General features: G+C 44.4%; 1 protein-coding gene across 8 annotated transcripts in view; it reads right to left on the reverse strand.

Moving 5' to 3' along the window:
- Positions 1-16301, reverse strand: part of ANKS1A (ankyrin repeat and sterile alpha motif domain containing 1A) — an 823551-nt gene that overhangs the window by 25085 nt on the left and 782165 nt on the right. For all 8 annotated transcript variants that reach the window (XM_069238819.1, XM_069238817.1, XM_069238816.1 and 5 more), the window contains one exon: positions 6241-6396. In XM_069238819.1, the coding sequence (XP_069094920.1) occupies positions 6241-6396 (156 nt within the window). The remainder of the gene's footprint in view (positions 1-6240; positions 6397-16301) is intronic.

Below are 16301 nucleotides of genomic sequence, written 5' to 3' on the forward strand. Positions count from 1 at the left end.
TGGCCTATGACAAACTTCAGGCTCTGTATGGACTGGATGACTGACCATGCCCTTGAAGAGAACTCCTGGGAAGCAACAGCTGAGACTTGTATGTCTTTTTGCGTTTCCAGGACATGAAATACCTCAAAAGCTAAATGGAACACAGCCATGTATGAATTCACTTCTCCGGTGAAACGTCTGGTAATAAGGATTTCCTTGGCTCACAAATAACTTACAGACAAATATAAGGCTGTACATTCTCAAACACAATGCTTGCACTATACAGAACCATACACACAGTATTACTGGCTAGGGCATTAGATCCTGCTGCCCAGATAATAGCAAAGCGTGGGAAAATTAAATCTTGCCTGAGAACCAAAAATATCAGTTAACGCAATGGAGCTGCATCTGTCAAGACTACTTTCACCATTCCTGTCTGAACAGAAGACAGTGATCAAAATATATGTAAATGCAGATCTAGACAACAATCTTAGGAAGTCAGGTTCCAACGCTGTGTAGCAATGCCTATGTAAGTAAACTATCAGTTTCACAGCCAGGCAAGACTGATGGAAGGGTGTAGTTACACAGTTCTAGCCATTTTGTTGGACTGTAGCCATGATTACTTTGCAAGGCACTTTCCTGACATAGTGTAGTTTGTTAAAACGGAAAATACACTGGGGAAATGACTATGCTGGGCAAGATGGCAGCCTGGTAAAATCTGTCTTACTTCCTTGCTCACTGACGCCATTCTGGTTGGTAACACATGTCCTATGTTTCCTGCTGCACACAACAGCATGGGATGTTGTTTTAGTAAGGTTTGGTGAACCAGCATGTGACTGCAAAGTGCGATCTGGCCTTGTGGTTGGATGGTAAAAGGTTGGGCCTGAGGCACCACCGCCCTACGGCTCACTGGATTATAGTGCCGGACAGATCTCTCCTGAGTGCTTGGGCCGTTCCCACCCCTGCATTGTGCCCAAAATGGAGTGGGCACTATCTGATTGCTGACCAGCCTGGTTCCTTGGCCTGGATACAGCCGGAAAAGTCCTGGCCTGTGGTTTGGCCAGGTGGAGGACCGGGACTCTTTGGGGTACCAGATTGCAGCCCACCTCACATCACAACTTGTCTGCACTTGGCACCACTGCTATAGCTGGTCCTGCAGGAACAGACACTGCCTCGGTTTGGCTACTCCCATGGAGGAGGGAGGGGACCCTCCCCTAATATTGAGGATGAAAGCAGTTCAGCACTGGATGTTGGCCAGGAAGCCCTTCCGGACAAACCTGTAAGCCTCGGCGGCTGGCCTGGGGAGGCCCTGCTGAAGGCCATCTTACTGGTGAATTGTTCCCTATTTCCATACTGCTTCCTGCATGGCCCAAGTACTTGAGTACTGCTCTCCTGCTGTGCCTCATTACAAGTCTCAAATGACACCTGCCGCACTGCTTTCACACCTGGATTGACTGGGGTATGACCCGGGTACCACTATTACACAGCAATAGTGAACTATTGTAGGGCAGCAATGGAGCCTTGGCACACCCTTAAATGCCACCCATCTAGCGAGGCCTGACTGCTGAGAACCCACGGCCAGGAAGGAGTGCTGAGGATAGCCGAGCTGAGTCTATGCACTCCCTTGGGGCTACCGCTATCCCATAGACTTGATTTTGTTGGGACTGTGATACAAGAAAGAGACGCTCCCCTAATCAGGCTAAACACGCTACAGCTGTGTTCTGGCAGCGCCACAGCTGTAAGCGGGCCTGAGTAAAGCAGATTGTCCTTTTGGGCACCAGGTCCTCCTCTTGGGCATCTTCATCACCCTCTTTCACTCTCTGCAAGATGGGAAGCCCTCTGCCACAGTCTCCCAGACCTCCTGTTCTGAAGGGTGGCCCTGGGCTCTGCCTCCTAGGACCAGAGGGCATGAGAAGAAAACTCTTTCTGAGACACCAGACAAACTGGACACAATACTTGCAACTACAGAACCCTCAGTGTTCCCTTTGGAAAACAAGATCGACTCTGTAGTGGTGCAACTTAGAATGCTCAGAGATGAACACAAAACATTGGCTGGAAGGGTCACCTAAACAGATCGTACCCTGAAAGACATGCAACCACATACCACAGAAACACACAGACGGATGTCTGACCTCACAGATCATGTGTGCTATTTAGAGGGCTGAAATGCTGAGGGCATTAAAAGAAGAGCCTGCAGGAACAACATCAGGGTGGTGGGCCTGGGAAAATGCAAAGAGGGCCAAGACCCAATAACCCTCCTGGAGAACTGGTTCAAAAGCGTCATGCTGCACCATTAGCTCACTCTTTTCTTCTCTATTGAGATGGCCCACTGGGTACCAACATGGCGTTCTCCCAATGGATCTGCACCTTGCTCAAAAGGTGGACAAAATACAGCATTTTAAAGATCGAGATGAGGCTCTCCGAGATGCACGTTGCCTAACCACTCTAGAACTTGACAAGGATCGGATAATGCTGTTCTCCGATTACACTGTGGCTGTGCATGATCTTTATGCACAGCTGGACCAAACAGTGTGTTCTGTTTCCTTCCACCAGCTCTTCACTCGTGTGGACTTTTTTGACCGTAGTGTCTCAGACCACAACCTGCTGGGGTTCTGCTTTCTGATAGCTACATGGAAACTGTGACCCACACTTATCAAATTCCCTGCATTCCCAGCCACTTTGAGAGACAAGACCATTGATTTTTTTTTAATTTTTTTTTTTTAACTAGAATCACAGAGCAGCTGCTGCCCATGCTGCAGAGTGTTAAGACTTAAAAGGAACAATGAAGGGGCACTGCATATTTGTAGTAGTCAAAGCTTTACGCATGATAGAATCAGAGCTCAAGACATGCAAAGACACACTGCTTCGTAGGGAGGCCTGGGCCACTGTCAGAATATATCTAGGATAGAAGCCCAGACAATGGGTGAAGGGCCTTTCAAGCATGCCTCTCTGCTGGAACAGTTGTGCTGTGTTAATTACATTGCCCATGCTGCTTGGACTCAAACAGAGGTTCATGGGTATGGTACTATTCTAGCCTGGCTAACTAAACAAGGACATTCTCATTTTCCAATCCTGTGCCACTGACACAAGTTTACACACAGGCTAAAACTCATGCCACGTCTCAAACGCCATAGCTATCCACAAAGGTACTAAACAGGGCTGCACGCTGTACCCACTTCTTTTCATTCTGGACATGGAGTCAATGGCTGTCAGGCTGTGGAAGAGAGAGCTGGATGGGGAATCCCTTGGTGACCGGGTACACTATGCAACACTTTATGGGGACGATCTATTACTATACCTCAAAGATGCAACCAGTGACCATGCTGAAATAGCTTCAACTCTCTGCACCTTTGCACTGTCATCTGTCATTTGGGTCAGCTGGGGAAAGCCGATCTTGTGTCCTCTACAGCTTGGTGCGCTGGAGGTATGATGATACATGGGGAGGAGGCCCGGTGGGGTTGAGGATACTCATCTGGCAAGCTCAGACCTTCAAATACCTAGGGATTAGGGTTTATAGTGACGCTGCTCATCTTCTTCATGACAACAGTACCAGGAACGTCTCAGTCATCTAGAGTCAAATTATATTTTGGCAAGCACTCAATCTCTGTGTTGCATCGAAAAGCCCTGTTTAAAGTGATTAGCCTGCCTAGTCTCCTTTATTACTTTGCTGACCACCCACTGCTGTTAACTGTGAAATTATTTCACTTGCTGGACATTCTGGTGGGCAAAGTCATCTGACGAAATGTTCGCTGCTACATTGTATTTGCAAAGTTGAAGTTGTCCACAGACAATTGAGGGCTTGGAGCCCCAAGTTTTGAATATTATTATATGGTAGTGCAGCTGCAACAGATGTATTGCTGGTTGGCAGAGCATCAACTACAGGACACTGCTTCCGAGCACTTTTCTTGGTACGGGTACAGCAGTTGTTCCACGCCTCACAATCCAATGCCCGATCTTCCTCTCACAGGCTGGTATGGGCGGCTCACCACTACCTTCGTCCAAGTGCTGATTACTGCATCCATCGTCCCATTGTGCCTTCTATTCTGTTGCTTGGCCTTCCGCACATCAGAGGATCATTTACACCCTTAAACCGGCACCAATCGCACTTGGTAGGCATAACCACAGTTGGAGACAACTTCTGCGATGGCATACAGAGGTCATTCTATGACTTGGTGCAACACAGCACCATACAACGAGGGCAATTCTTAATATATCAGCATCTGTCCCATGCACTGTCCACAGGCTGGAGTATCACCACAGCAGAACCTGCCACACATACAGAGGTGCAATACATCCACATAAAGGGGACTGGGTCACCAAACTGTAGTTGAATGTACCCAGGCCCCCCTACTCCACTGGGAGCCAAATGGGAGGGAGAACTAGCCATGCCCATTGCAGATAAAGACTGGGAGCAAATACTAACTAACCAAGCAAAGGTGTCCAAGAACGTTCAATTCAAGTTAATTAAGTTCTTCCTTCTTCACCAGGCATACCTCCCCCAGGCAAAGTCAACAAATTCTTCGCAGGTGCGGGAGGGAGCCCTGTGCCCCTGCTGCCAGGCACCTGGTTCTAATTTCTTACACATGTTGTGGGGGCCTGTCTCTCCCTGTCGCAGGTACTGGTCAGCTGGGACAGACCACAAGGGTGGGCGCATTGCACTGCTGGGAAGCTTGCTTACTGGGGTATTACTCATGGGCAACCAAGGACAAGGCAAGGGAATGCTTCATCGACCTGCCATTTCAACTGGCTAAGGGAATAGTTACCTGCCAATGGAAGGTCTCTCCTCCTCCTCTGGTGGAGGCATGGTGCAGGTTACTTATGGTTTGTGCTAAGGTGGAAATGCACTGCTCTCAGGGCTGAGGAAGCATGGGGTCTCCGAAAATATTCCATCCCCCCCAGAGCCAGGACTAGCTGTTTGCCTTCCAGTTAGCGACTGCAAATGTGTGACACCCTTCCTCGCCTGAGGGTTCCCTGTGCATCGTGCCAGCTGCTGAAGATTAACCTCCCACACTAGGCAGACAAGCAAAGGGCCACTCAAAACTAACTACTTATCTTCCCTTTTGATAAATAGGAACCACTGGTAGACCTAACCCAGCTTGCTGTGTGCAGCCCTGCTACCCCAAACCTTAGCCTGCATGCCCCCCAAATGAGGACCTGGGGCTGCTAAGCCAATGGATGTGCTGAACCTCTAATGTTAAGGACAATGAACACCTTCCACTATCCAGCAACTTGTCATCTCTAACAAGGACTTGCTGCTTAATAATTGTGATTTTCAACTGGTACTCCATTCTCCTGACCTCTCCTCTTTCATTTCTCCTGCTGCAATTGTGCTTATCTAAACTGCTTTTACAAAAATGTGTGTTTGAATATGTCACTGGCAAGAGCACTCTATTGTTTTTGTAATGCTCTATTTATTAAAATCAATGACGAAATAAACAAAAAGATGGAAAATACATAAGGACTTCTTTTCAAAACAGGAGAGAACTTTATGGAAGCGAGCCAATGTGATGAATGCAAAGGCCGATGAGTAAAAATGAGGATAAATGCAAAAAAAATAATATATACCAAAGAAGGTATCAAACCGTAGCAGAAACAAAAAAACAATTAGAAGCTACAAGGTTTATAAATATAAAGTGTATATGGTTTCGTGCTATGAGCCCAGGCAAAGTAATAGAGTGCCACAAGTGCAGTGCACGGTGGGGTTCTGAAGCAGGCCATCAGTCTTAAAGAAATGCTGTCAAATTCCTCTTTGATTAGACTGCTGCTCATCTGTCCCAGGTTTCTGTCCTGGTTGAAAGGGGAGATTAAAAGAGGGCCTAAACATCTTAGATATCTTAATTCAGGTTGAATCCAAAGAAGAAGAAAAAATATTGGATTGGCATTACAGAGATATTTTAAGCAATCTTGCTTTAAAATGTTCTGCAAGCACACCTACAAATAAATAATATCCAGAGTTTGAGTATTAATGAATATCCTGCAATATAGAATCATGTTTGAGATAAACGTCCATGTGGGCATTTTCTGAGCTTGCTGACACCACCCAACAATACCACATCAAAGTGCTTTAGAACCTCTCGATGTACTACCCCTTTGAGCACATGGCACCAGTACCTGAAGATCATCATTCTGCAGTATATTACTCCAACGCCAAGGTTCAGTTATCTTAAAGATGGCATATCTATCAGCTGCACCAAAACGGTTAACAATTTAACATTTATACAATCATGATTCTATTGGATGTTTTCAAGAGCTCCTACGTACCGTGGATCTGCGGACACTTGCTCGTGGTTTGGGCACTGGTTTGGAAGACTTTATTTCAGTGGTATCTGCTGATCTCGATTTCTGGGCCTGCAATGCCAACTGATAAGCCACCTCAAATGCCTGTCCTAGAGTCAGGATAATCTCATATGTCAAATTCTGGAAGACATGCAATGGAAGAGGAAAGCAAGTAAATGCAGAGAATGTTGCATTTAAGACTGAACAGATCCCACATTCATAAATGTTTGCAATACCTTTAAAGTTCTGTGAAACAAAAAAAAAATACATTTCTGTGAATACATTACCACCTACTAGGATTGATGGAGTCAATCAGCATGTAGAACTTGAACTTTAATCAATGCAAATATCTCTAAACGTCTGTCTTGCAGTCCCTTCCTCCATACTTAGAGGCATTTGCCAGGCATAAATGAGAACTGGGTAACTTTTTACAAAGCACTATTTGAAATTATGTTAAAATCGCAGGAACATGCTTAGACCCTTCTGCTCACACACAAGTACTGTCCCCAGAACAGCATGCCAGTTTCTCTGTAATTACATAAATGACAGGGCTGACTGAATGTTCACTGGTAGGAAGTAGATCGCAGCACTACGAGCACAGCTATCTTTGATTTCAGTTGCATTCCACTTTGCCTTAAAACTAATTTCAAGTACAAACTTCTATAAACAGCCACAGCTTTTCCCTGGCTTAGAAATAACTTCTAGAAAAACGTAAGGTTGCACAGTCTGAAATATAACCCTTGCATTACCCAACACACATCACACGGGGAATAAGAACATGCATACCAAGTAATAGTAAAGCTTAGGGAAATTAAATCTTGCTTGAGAACCAGAAACATCAGCTTAGACAATGAAAATGCATCTGTTGAGACAAGCAGGGGCTGCTTGATGATGCTGTTCATAAATAGATAGGAGAAAATATGATACAGAAGACATTTTTCCGAAGCAGACCATCTGCTTGGGGGTTGATTTTGCAACAATGATAGCAGTCTATGGCCATATTCATGCAAATCTCTAGCTAGTCTCCCAAATTAAGGATGTAGTCTACATGCTCCGTTGCTCAGGATGCAGGTCACAAACCTCCCCCAACCCATCCAGATGACCTGGAAGCATTTTACGTGGTAGGGAAACAAGAAATGAGGTAGGAACCTCTGACTTCACAAGCGCCTCAAGAAATTCAGGGTGTAGGTAAATGTCACTAACAGTAGTCTGATGGGCATACATGTTAAGATTTCAAATGGAAGAAAACACTGTCCTCTACTGAGACAAAATGAAAATGTATCTGCAGTATTCCTTTATGGGTATGTTCATCATGATATTCCAACATGCCTAGTTGGGTCAATATGTACTTTTTTTAATAAACTATTACATTTTTTTGAAGATAGAAAAGCATTACAAAGACCACTGATTAATGACAACAGCATGTGGCATTACATTTTTCTCACCTTCCCTCTGTTAAAGTAACAACACAACCAACCGTAACAAAAATCCAAATCATCCAATCCAAAACTAGACTGTTGGGTACTTACTAGGATCCACCTCACCTAACTGCCTGAGCGGTTGGATAAGTTGACATTCACCTGGCCAGATCAGTGTTTCAACTATCCTGTTACTCTACAACCATGCCCAAAACACATTAGATCTATTTTCTTAAAGAATGTGAGAATGGAAACCAACGATCCATTCCACCATAAGTGTGAGTCTAACATATTTGATAATCTGTCTGCTTCCTTCTTCACCCATTACACAACCTAAAAAAAGTAAATCCTTCTAGGTGCTCTTCGATTTAGCCAGGCAAAGCTTAAAGACCTAATCCCACCCTGCCCCTCAATTAATCACAGTTTTAACTCTATTCAATGTGCTTTTCTCTTCACGGTTTACAGGACCACGCCAGAGAAGATATTAATTTTGAGCTTGAAGTTTAGGTCTTCCTTCCCCTCTTTATTACATCAAGAATGGATCCATAATCTTCTAATCTTGGTCTGACACTTTCAGCATGATCATGGCTCCTCCAATCCCATCCTAACTGTGCATGAGTAACGTTAAGTATAAAAGCTCTTTCAATGTAGAGGGAATAATAAAGCTACATACAACTGCAAAATCACAGCCAAGCAATCTAAAAATCATGTAGGTCCTCCCAATATGCCACTGCTAGAACTCTGAGCCAGCATTGCCTCATGCATTTGTCAGCACTTTTCTAGAAGACCGTGTTTTATTGTGTATGATGGAAGTGTACTCATATTCTATTTTTCAGCTTCAACCTTGACTTTTAATACCACCTCTCCATTTACGGCTTCTTGATGAAGATTTCTTACCATAAGGAAAATGTCACTTACCCAGTGTACATCTGTTCGTGGCATTAGTCGCTGCAGATTCACATGCTGTGCATAGTCCGCCGTCTGGTGTTGGGTCGGAGTGTTACAAGTTGTTTTTCTTCGAAGAAGTCTTTTCGAGTCACGAGACCGAGGGACTCCTCCTACTTTGGTTCCATTGCGCATGGGCGTCGACTCCATGTTAGATTGTTTTCCCCGCAGAGGGTGAGGTAGGAGTTGTGTATGTTAGTAATAGTGCCCATGCAATGGAATGACTAAGTATGTACAAAATTAAGGTTAAAGTAATATATTTACAAATGTACAAATGTTGAAGATTACTTCCAAACGGCTACAGGCTCCCGGGGAGGCGGGTGGGCGCATGTGAATCTGCAGCAACTAATGCCACAAACAGATGTACACTGGGTAAGTGACATTTTCCGTTCGGTGGCATGTGTAGCTGCAGATACACATGCTGTGCATAGACTAGTAAGCAGTTATCTCCCCAAAAGCGGTGGTTCAGCCTGTAGGAGTGGAAGTAGTTTGAAATAAAGTTCTTAGTACAGCTTGACCTACTGTGGCTTGTTGTGCAGATAACACGTCTACACAGTAGTGCTTAGTAAATGTGTGAGGCGTAGACCATGTTGCTGCCTTACATATTTCGTTCATTGGAATATTTCCTAGAAAGGCCATGGTAGCACCTTTCTTTCTGGTTGAGTGTGCCTTTGGTGTAATAGGCAGCTGTCTCTTTGCTTTAAGATAGCAGGTTTGGATGCACCTAACTATCCATCTAGCTATACCTTGTTTTGATATTGGATTTCCTGTATGAGGTTTTTGAAATGCAATAAATAGTTGTTTGTTTTCCTAATTAGTTTTGTTCTGTCAATGTAGTACATTAGTGCTCTTTTGATGTCTAATGTATGTAGTGCTCTTTCAGCTATTGAGTCTGGCTGTGGAAAGAACACTGGCAATTCTACTGTTTGATTTAAGTGGAACGGTGAGATGACCTTTGGTAAGAATTTTGGGTTGGTTCTTAGAACTACCTTATTTTTGTGTATTTGAATAAATGGTTCTTGTATAGTAAATGCCTGAATTTCACTTACTCTTCTTAGAGATGTAATGGCAATGAGAAATGCAACTTTCCACGTTAAGTATTGCATTTCACAAGAATGCATGGGTTCGAAAGGTGGACCCATGAGCCTTGTCAAGATAATGTTGAGGTTCCATGAAGGAACAGGTGGTGTCCTTGGTGGTATTATTCTCTTTAGGCCCTCCATAAACGCTTTAATGACCGGTATTTTAAATAGGGAAGTTGAATGAGTAATCTGCAGGTAAGCAGATATTGCTGCGAGATGTATTTTGATGGAATTAAAAGCTAGATTTGATTTTTGTAGATGTAGTAAATATCCTACTACATCTTTTGGAGATGCATGCAATGGTTGGACTTGATTATTATGGCAGTAACAAACAAATCTTTTCCATTTACTTGCATAGCAGTGTCTAGTGGATGGCCTTCTAGCTTGTTTTATGACCTCCATACATTCATGTGTGAGGTTCAAGTGTCCAAATTCTAGGATTTCAGGAGCCAAATTGCTAGATTCAGCGATGCTGGGTTTGGATGCCTGATCTGTTGTTTGTGTTGTGTTAACAGATCTGGCCTGTTGGGTAGTATGACATGAGGTACTACTGACAGGTCTAGTAGTGTGGTATATCAAGGTTGTCTTGCCCATGTTGGTGCTATTAGTATGAGTTTGAGTTTGTTTTGACTCAATCTGTTTACTAGATATGGAAGGAGAGGGAGAGGGGGAAAAGCGTACGCAAATATCCCTGACCAACTCATCCATAGAGAATTGCCTTGAGATTGCCGGTGTGGGTACCTGGATGCGAAGTTTTGGCATTTTGCGTTTTCTTTTGTTGCAAATAGATCTATTTGAGGTGTTCCCCAAATTTGGAAGTAAGTGTTCAGGATTTGGGGGTGAATTTCCCATTCGTGGACCTGTTGGTGATCCCGAGAGAGATTGTCTGCTATCTGGTTCTGGATCCCTGGAATAAACTGTGCTATTAGGCGAATGTGGTTGTGAATTGCCCAATGCCATATTTTTTGTGTGAGGAGACACAACTGTGTCAAGTGTGTTCCCCCCTGTTTGTTTAAATAATACATTGTCGTCATGTTGTCTGTTTTGACAAGAATGTATTTGTGGGTTATCATTGGTTGGAATGCTTTCAACGCTAGAAATACTGCTAACAATTCTAGGTGATTTATATGAAACTTTCTTTGATGTACGTCCCATTGTCCTTGGATGCTGTGTTGATTGAGGTGTGCTTCCCACCCTGTCATGGAAGCATCTGTTGTTATCACGTATTGTGGCACTGGGTCTTGGAAAGGCCGCCCTTTGTTTAAATTTGTACTGTTCCACCATAGAAGCAAGATGTATGTTTGGCGGTCTATCAACACCAGATCTAGAAGGTGACCCTGTGCATGTGACCATTGTGATGCTAGGCACTGTTGTAAGGGCCGCATGTGCAATCTTGCGTTTGGGACAATGGCTATGCATGAGGACATCATGCCTAGGAGTTTTAAGACCATCTTTGCGTGTATCTTTTGTGTTGGATACATAGCTTGTATCACCTTGTGAAAATTTTGAACCCTTTGTGGACTTGGAGTGGCTATCCCTTTTGTTGTGTTGATTGTCGCTCCTAAGTATTGCTGTGTTTGACACGGCAAAAGGTGTGACTTTGCATAGTTGATGGAGAAACCCAGTTTGAAAAGGGTTTGTATAACATAATCTGTGTGGTGTAAACACTTTGTTAGCGAGTTGGTTTTGATTAACCAATCGTCTAGGTACGGGAACACGTGTATTTGCTGCCTCCTGATATGTGCAGCTACTACTGCTAGACATTTAGTAAAGACTCTTGGTGCTGTCGTTATTCCGAATGGCAACACTTTGAATTGGTAATGTATTCCTTCGAATACGAACCTTAGGTATTTCCTGTGCGAGGGATGTATCGGTATATGGAAATACGCGTCTTTTAGATCTAACGTTGTCATGTAGTCTTGCTGTTTCAGTAGTGGTATTACGTCTTGTAACGTGACCATGTGAAAGTGCTCTGATTTGATGTAGGTGTTTAGTGTTCTGAGATCCAATATTGGTCTCAGACTTTTGTCCTTTTTCGGTATTAGAAAGTACAGTGAGTAAACTCCTGTGTTCTTTTGTGTTTTTGGTACTAATTCTATTGCGTCTTTTTGCAGTAATGCTTGAACTTCTAGTCCTAGAAGGTCTATATGCTGTTTGGACATCTTGTGTTTTTTCGGTGGGACGTTTGGAGGGAGTTGGAGAAATTCTATGCAATAACCATGTTGGATAATTGCTAAGACCCAAGTGTCTGTTGTTATCTCCTCCCAAGATTTGTAGAACTGGCTTAGTCTTCCCCCCACTGGTGTTGTGTGAAGGGGTTGAGTGACTTGTGAGTCACTGCTTGTTTTGAGGGGTTTTGGGCCCTTGAAATTTTCCCCGGTTTCTTGGGAATTGGCCCCCTCTGTATTGGCCCCGAAAGCCTCCCCTTTGATACTGTCCCTGGTAGGTAGACGGTGTTGTTTGTGAGGTGCTGGCTTGTGTGGCTTGACCTCAAAACCCTCCTCTGAAAGTAGTTTTGCAAAATGTGCCAAATGTGCCTCTGCCCTGCGGGGAATAGAGTGCGCCCATGGCTTTAGCTGTGTCAGTGTCTTTCTTTAATTTTTCAATTGCAGTGTCCACTTCTGGTCCAAACAATTGTTGTTCATTGAACGGCATATTGAGCACTGCCTGTTGTATCTCAGGTTTGAAGCCGGATGTGCGCAGCCATGCGTGCCTCCTTATCGTTACAGCAGTATTTATAGTTCTTGCAGCTGTATCTGCTGCATCCATAGAAGAACGGATTTGGTTGTTGGATATGTTTTGTCCCTCTTCAACCACTTGTTTTGCCCGTTTTTGGAATTCTTTGGGGAGGTGCTCGATGAGATGCTGCATCTCGTCCCAATGGGCTCTGTCATATCGCGCTAGGAGTGCCTGCGAGTTGGTGATGCGCCACTGATTTGCAGCTTGTACTGCAACTCTTTTCCCGGCTGCATCAAACTTTCGGCTCTCCTTGTCTGGAGGTGGTGCGTCGCCTGATGTGTGCGAGTTGGCTCTTTTACGAGCTGCTCCTACGACAACTGAATCTGGTGTCAGTTGTGATGTAATAAAAGCAGGGTCTGTGGGTGGTGCCTTGTATTTCTTCTCCACCCTTGGGGTTATTGCTCTGCTTTTAACTGGCTCCTTAAAGATTTGTTTAGTGTGCCTTAGCATTCCAGGGAGCATAGGAAGGCTTTGATAATTGCTATGGGTGGAGGACAGGGTGTTAAAAAGGAAGTCATCCTCGATAGGCTCTGAATGTAGCGATACGTTATGAAACTCTGCTGCCCTAGCTACCACCTGAGCATACGCTGTACTGTCCTCAGGTGGTGAGGGCTTAGTGGGGTACGACTCAGGGCTATTGTCCGATACTGGGGCGTCATAGAGATCCCATGCATCCTGGTCATCTTGGCTCATGGTGGTATGAGCTGGTGATTGTGACGGAGTCTGTGCCGGTGATATAGGAGTTGCCGGTGGTGGAGAGGGTGGTGGGGTTACCTTCTTCACCACTTTTGCTTGTGGTGTTTTTTCGTGTTGTTGGAAATCTAGTTTCCTTTTTCTTCTGATTGGGGGAAGGGTGCTGATCTTCCCTGTACCACTTTGTATAAAGATCCGCTTTTGCGTGTGATCTACAGCTGTTGTTTGTAATTCCTCCTCAAACCTGTGTTTTTGAAGTTGGGAGGACAGTGATTGTTCCTCTGAGTAGGAACTGGCTTTCGGTTCGGTTGCTGGGCGTTTTGGCACCGAAACCGCGTCTTTTGTTGTTTTCGGCTCCGAAGAGATTTTCCTCTTTTTCGGTGTTGTACCTTCTTGGCGTCGACCATCTTCGGTGCCGCTATCCCTGTGCCGAGCAGCTTCGGTGCCGCTGTCTCGGTGTCGACCCTTTTCTGCGGCAGTATCTCGGTCCCGAGATTGCTGCGTGCCTGTGTCTCGACCTGAGTCGGACGATCTCGGCACCAGCTCGCCCTTTTTCGGTGCCGATGGGCGGTCACCTACTTTATGGGTTGAGCCATGGCCTGTCGTCAGTGGCGTCCCCTGGGCTTTGTCTGTTTTTCTGTGTGATGCTTGTTTCGACGTCTTACTCACGGTTTCTTCGACGTCTAATTCTTCGGAATCGGATTCGTGGATGGAGAATGTTTCTTCTTCTCCCTCTTCCTCGAACCGTTGTTGTCCTGTCGGCGTGGATGCCATCTGCAACCTTCTGGCTCTTCGGTCTCGGAGAGTTTTTCTCGACCGAAACGCTCGACAGGCCTCACACGTTTCTTCTTTGTGCTCGGGTGACAGGCACAAGTTACAGACCAAATGTTGGTCTGTATAGGGATATTTACTGTGGCATTTAGGACCGAATCGGAACGGGGTCTGTTCCATCAGTCTCGATGTTGCACGCGGTCGGGCCGACCAGGCCCCGACGGGGGATCGAAATTACCCCGAAGGGCTACCGGAGCTCTTCAAGATTCGGTGTAGATTCCAATCTAACCCGATACCGAACGAAACAATACCGACAAATTTTCCGTTGATTCTGACTAACTTTCTGACCCGAAACACAGAGCGAAAAGGAACACGTCCGAACCCGATGGCGGAAAAAAAACAATCTAACATGGAGTCGACGCCCATGCACAATGGAACCAAAGTAGGAGGAGTCCCTCGGTCTCGTGACTCGAAAAGACTTCTTCGAAGAAAAACAACTTGTAACACTCCGACCCAACACCAGACGGCGGACTATGCACAGCATGTGTATCTGCAGCTACACATGCCACCGAACATTTCATTTTCAAACATGATCTCTTCAGCATCGAGGTTTACAGTCTTCCCCTTGCTAAGTTGAATTCCACCCGTTATCCTGACCAGGCTCTGTTAGGGTGTACCACTGGGAATAACGGCTGGTCCAAAATTCTTACTTTGAATTTTGATGGCCTTGGTTGTGAAGGGTTTCAAGATTATCTTTCTCTTTTTGCTTTCTTTCCTTCCTACCTGCCATGTACCTCTCACATCCCTCAGGCACACTTCTCTCCACCTCTTAATACAACTAAACAAGTTAGCAGGTGACTATTTGGTCTTGTATGAGAGCACAGATGTTTCTCTCTTTAGTAGTAAGTGTGGGGGAGGGCCTATTTTCTACCTGCTGCCAATCCCAGCCCAAAGTGCAATATCACCACCCACTGGTGGTCTCAATCTCTAGAATGTCTGAAATAAGGCTTTCCAAGTCATGCAAAATCAGTCAAAAGAGGCAACCATCTTCAGTCACACCAGGGCAAGCCATGCATAGAATATATAAAACAGGGATAATGACCAAGTGTTCAAGGAGAAGTACACACACCTGAAAGGAGTTCTGGTAGGAAAAGCTCTTTCCATATGAAAAACATCATAGAAAGTGCCAAAGTCTTAGGATGGATCCAAATGCAATGCAACCGCAATTTTTCACAATTTATTATATCTTATGATGCACATGACAGGATGTGATTCTTTCTTATGGATCATCAATAGTACAAATAAGGGAGAAGTGTCTGGAAAACAAGTCTGAGTCCTGCGGCCTCCTGGATTTCTTTTCATACAATTGCTCCAAAAGACAGAGGAAAGGGTTTTAGACTGAAATGGTTCTAGCTTATTTCCTAGGGATAGGTCATTTTCCTCGCGTATTACCATTTTTCGAGGTAGGGAGAGAGATAAAGACAGAAGTTGTGCGAGAGGTTGTGATTTTGTTTTCCCTGCTCCCTGGTGAAATAAGTTGTTACTGCACTGTTTGTCTGAAACCAGTGGTTCTCTTGAAGTGTAAACAATAAAGTAATCATGCAGTAAAATCAGCTTGCAGTAAATGCTTATTTGTACACCGTGCCCATAAAGATTTTTTACCTAATTATTTATATGCAAATTACGTAGTACAATAACATAGGCGTAATAAATAATACCTCAGAAAAGCAGAGTATTCAATGAGCACACAGTGGAAAAAAACACAAATGTAGTGAAATAAGGTGAGAAACAGCATCCATTGGTTGTTTACAACAGGAAACATCTTGCAACTTGTCATTATATTTGAAATGAAGGGCTCAAATATGCCCAATTTGAGCCAAAACGGTTTATGTCTATTTTGTATATTAATTGCATACCCCGGTTGTCACTGGCATATTTTTGCTCGTTATTTATAAATGGCATTGTTTGTCTTAGTAAATTCTGCTGGTGACCAAATGATCGTTGGGTGTCGTATCACCAAGATGAGCTCTTCAGATCTTAAGGCATGCATTGGTGACAATATTTCCTTAAAATTAATGCTCCAAGAAGGCCTCCCCTTCATGATGTTAACTCATGTCAAATATTTCAAGACTTTTTGATCTCAATGAGTGATAGAAAGCTGCTCTGCACTTTTGCGAGTCCTTGTAGTAGGCCACAAGTAGGGAAAAAGTGCAAAATAGGATTACTTGAATCCTACATCAACAGCACTGAAGGCACTGTCAAGAGTATGCTCCCTGAAAAACATCCATCTCCATGACAGCAGGGCCTCTACCCTAAAAAAACACAGCTTCTTTGCCAAGAATGGTACTTAGAAATGGTGCTTTCTTGAAGGCAGAAAGATATCACTCCTTAGTTTGGA

Source organism: Pleurodeles waltl, chromosome 6 (assembly GCF_031143425.1).
Source record: "Pleurodeles waltl isolate 20211129_DDA chromosome 6, aPleWal1.hap1.20221129, whole genome shotgun sequence".
NCBI lineage: Eukaryota > Metazoa > Chordata > Amphibia > Caudata > Salamandridae > Pleurodeles > Pleurodeles waltl.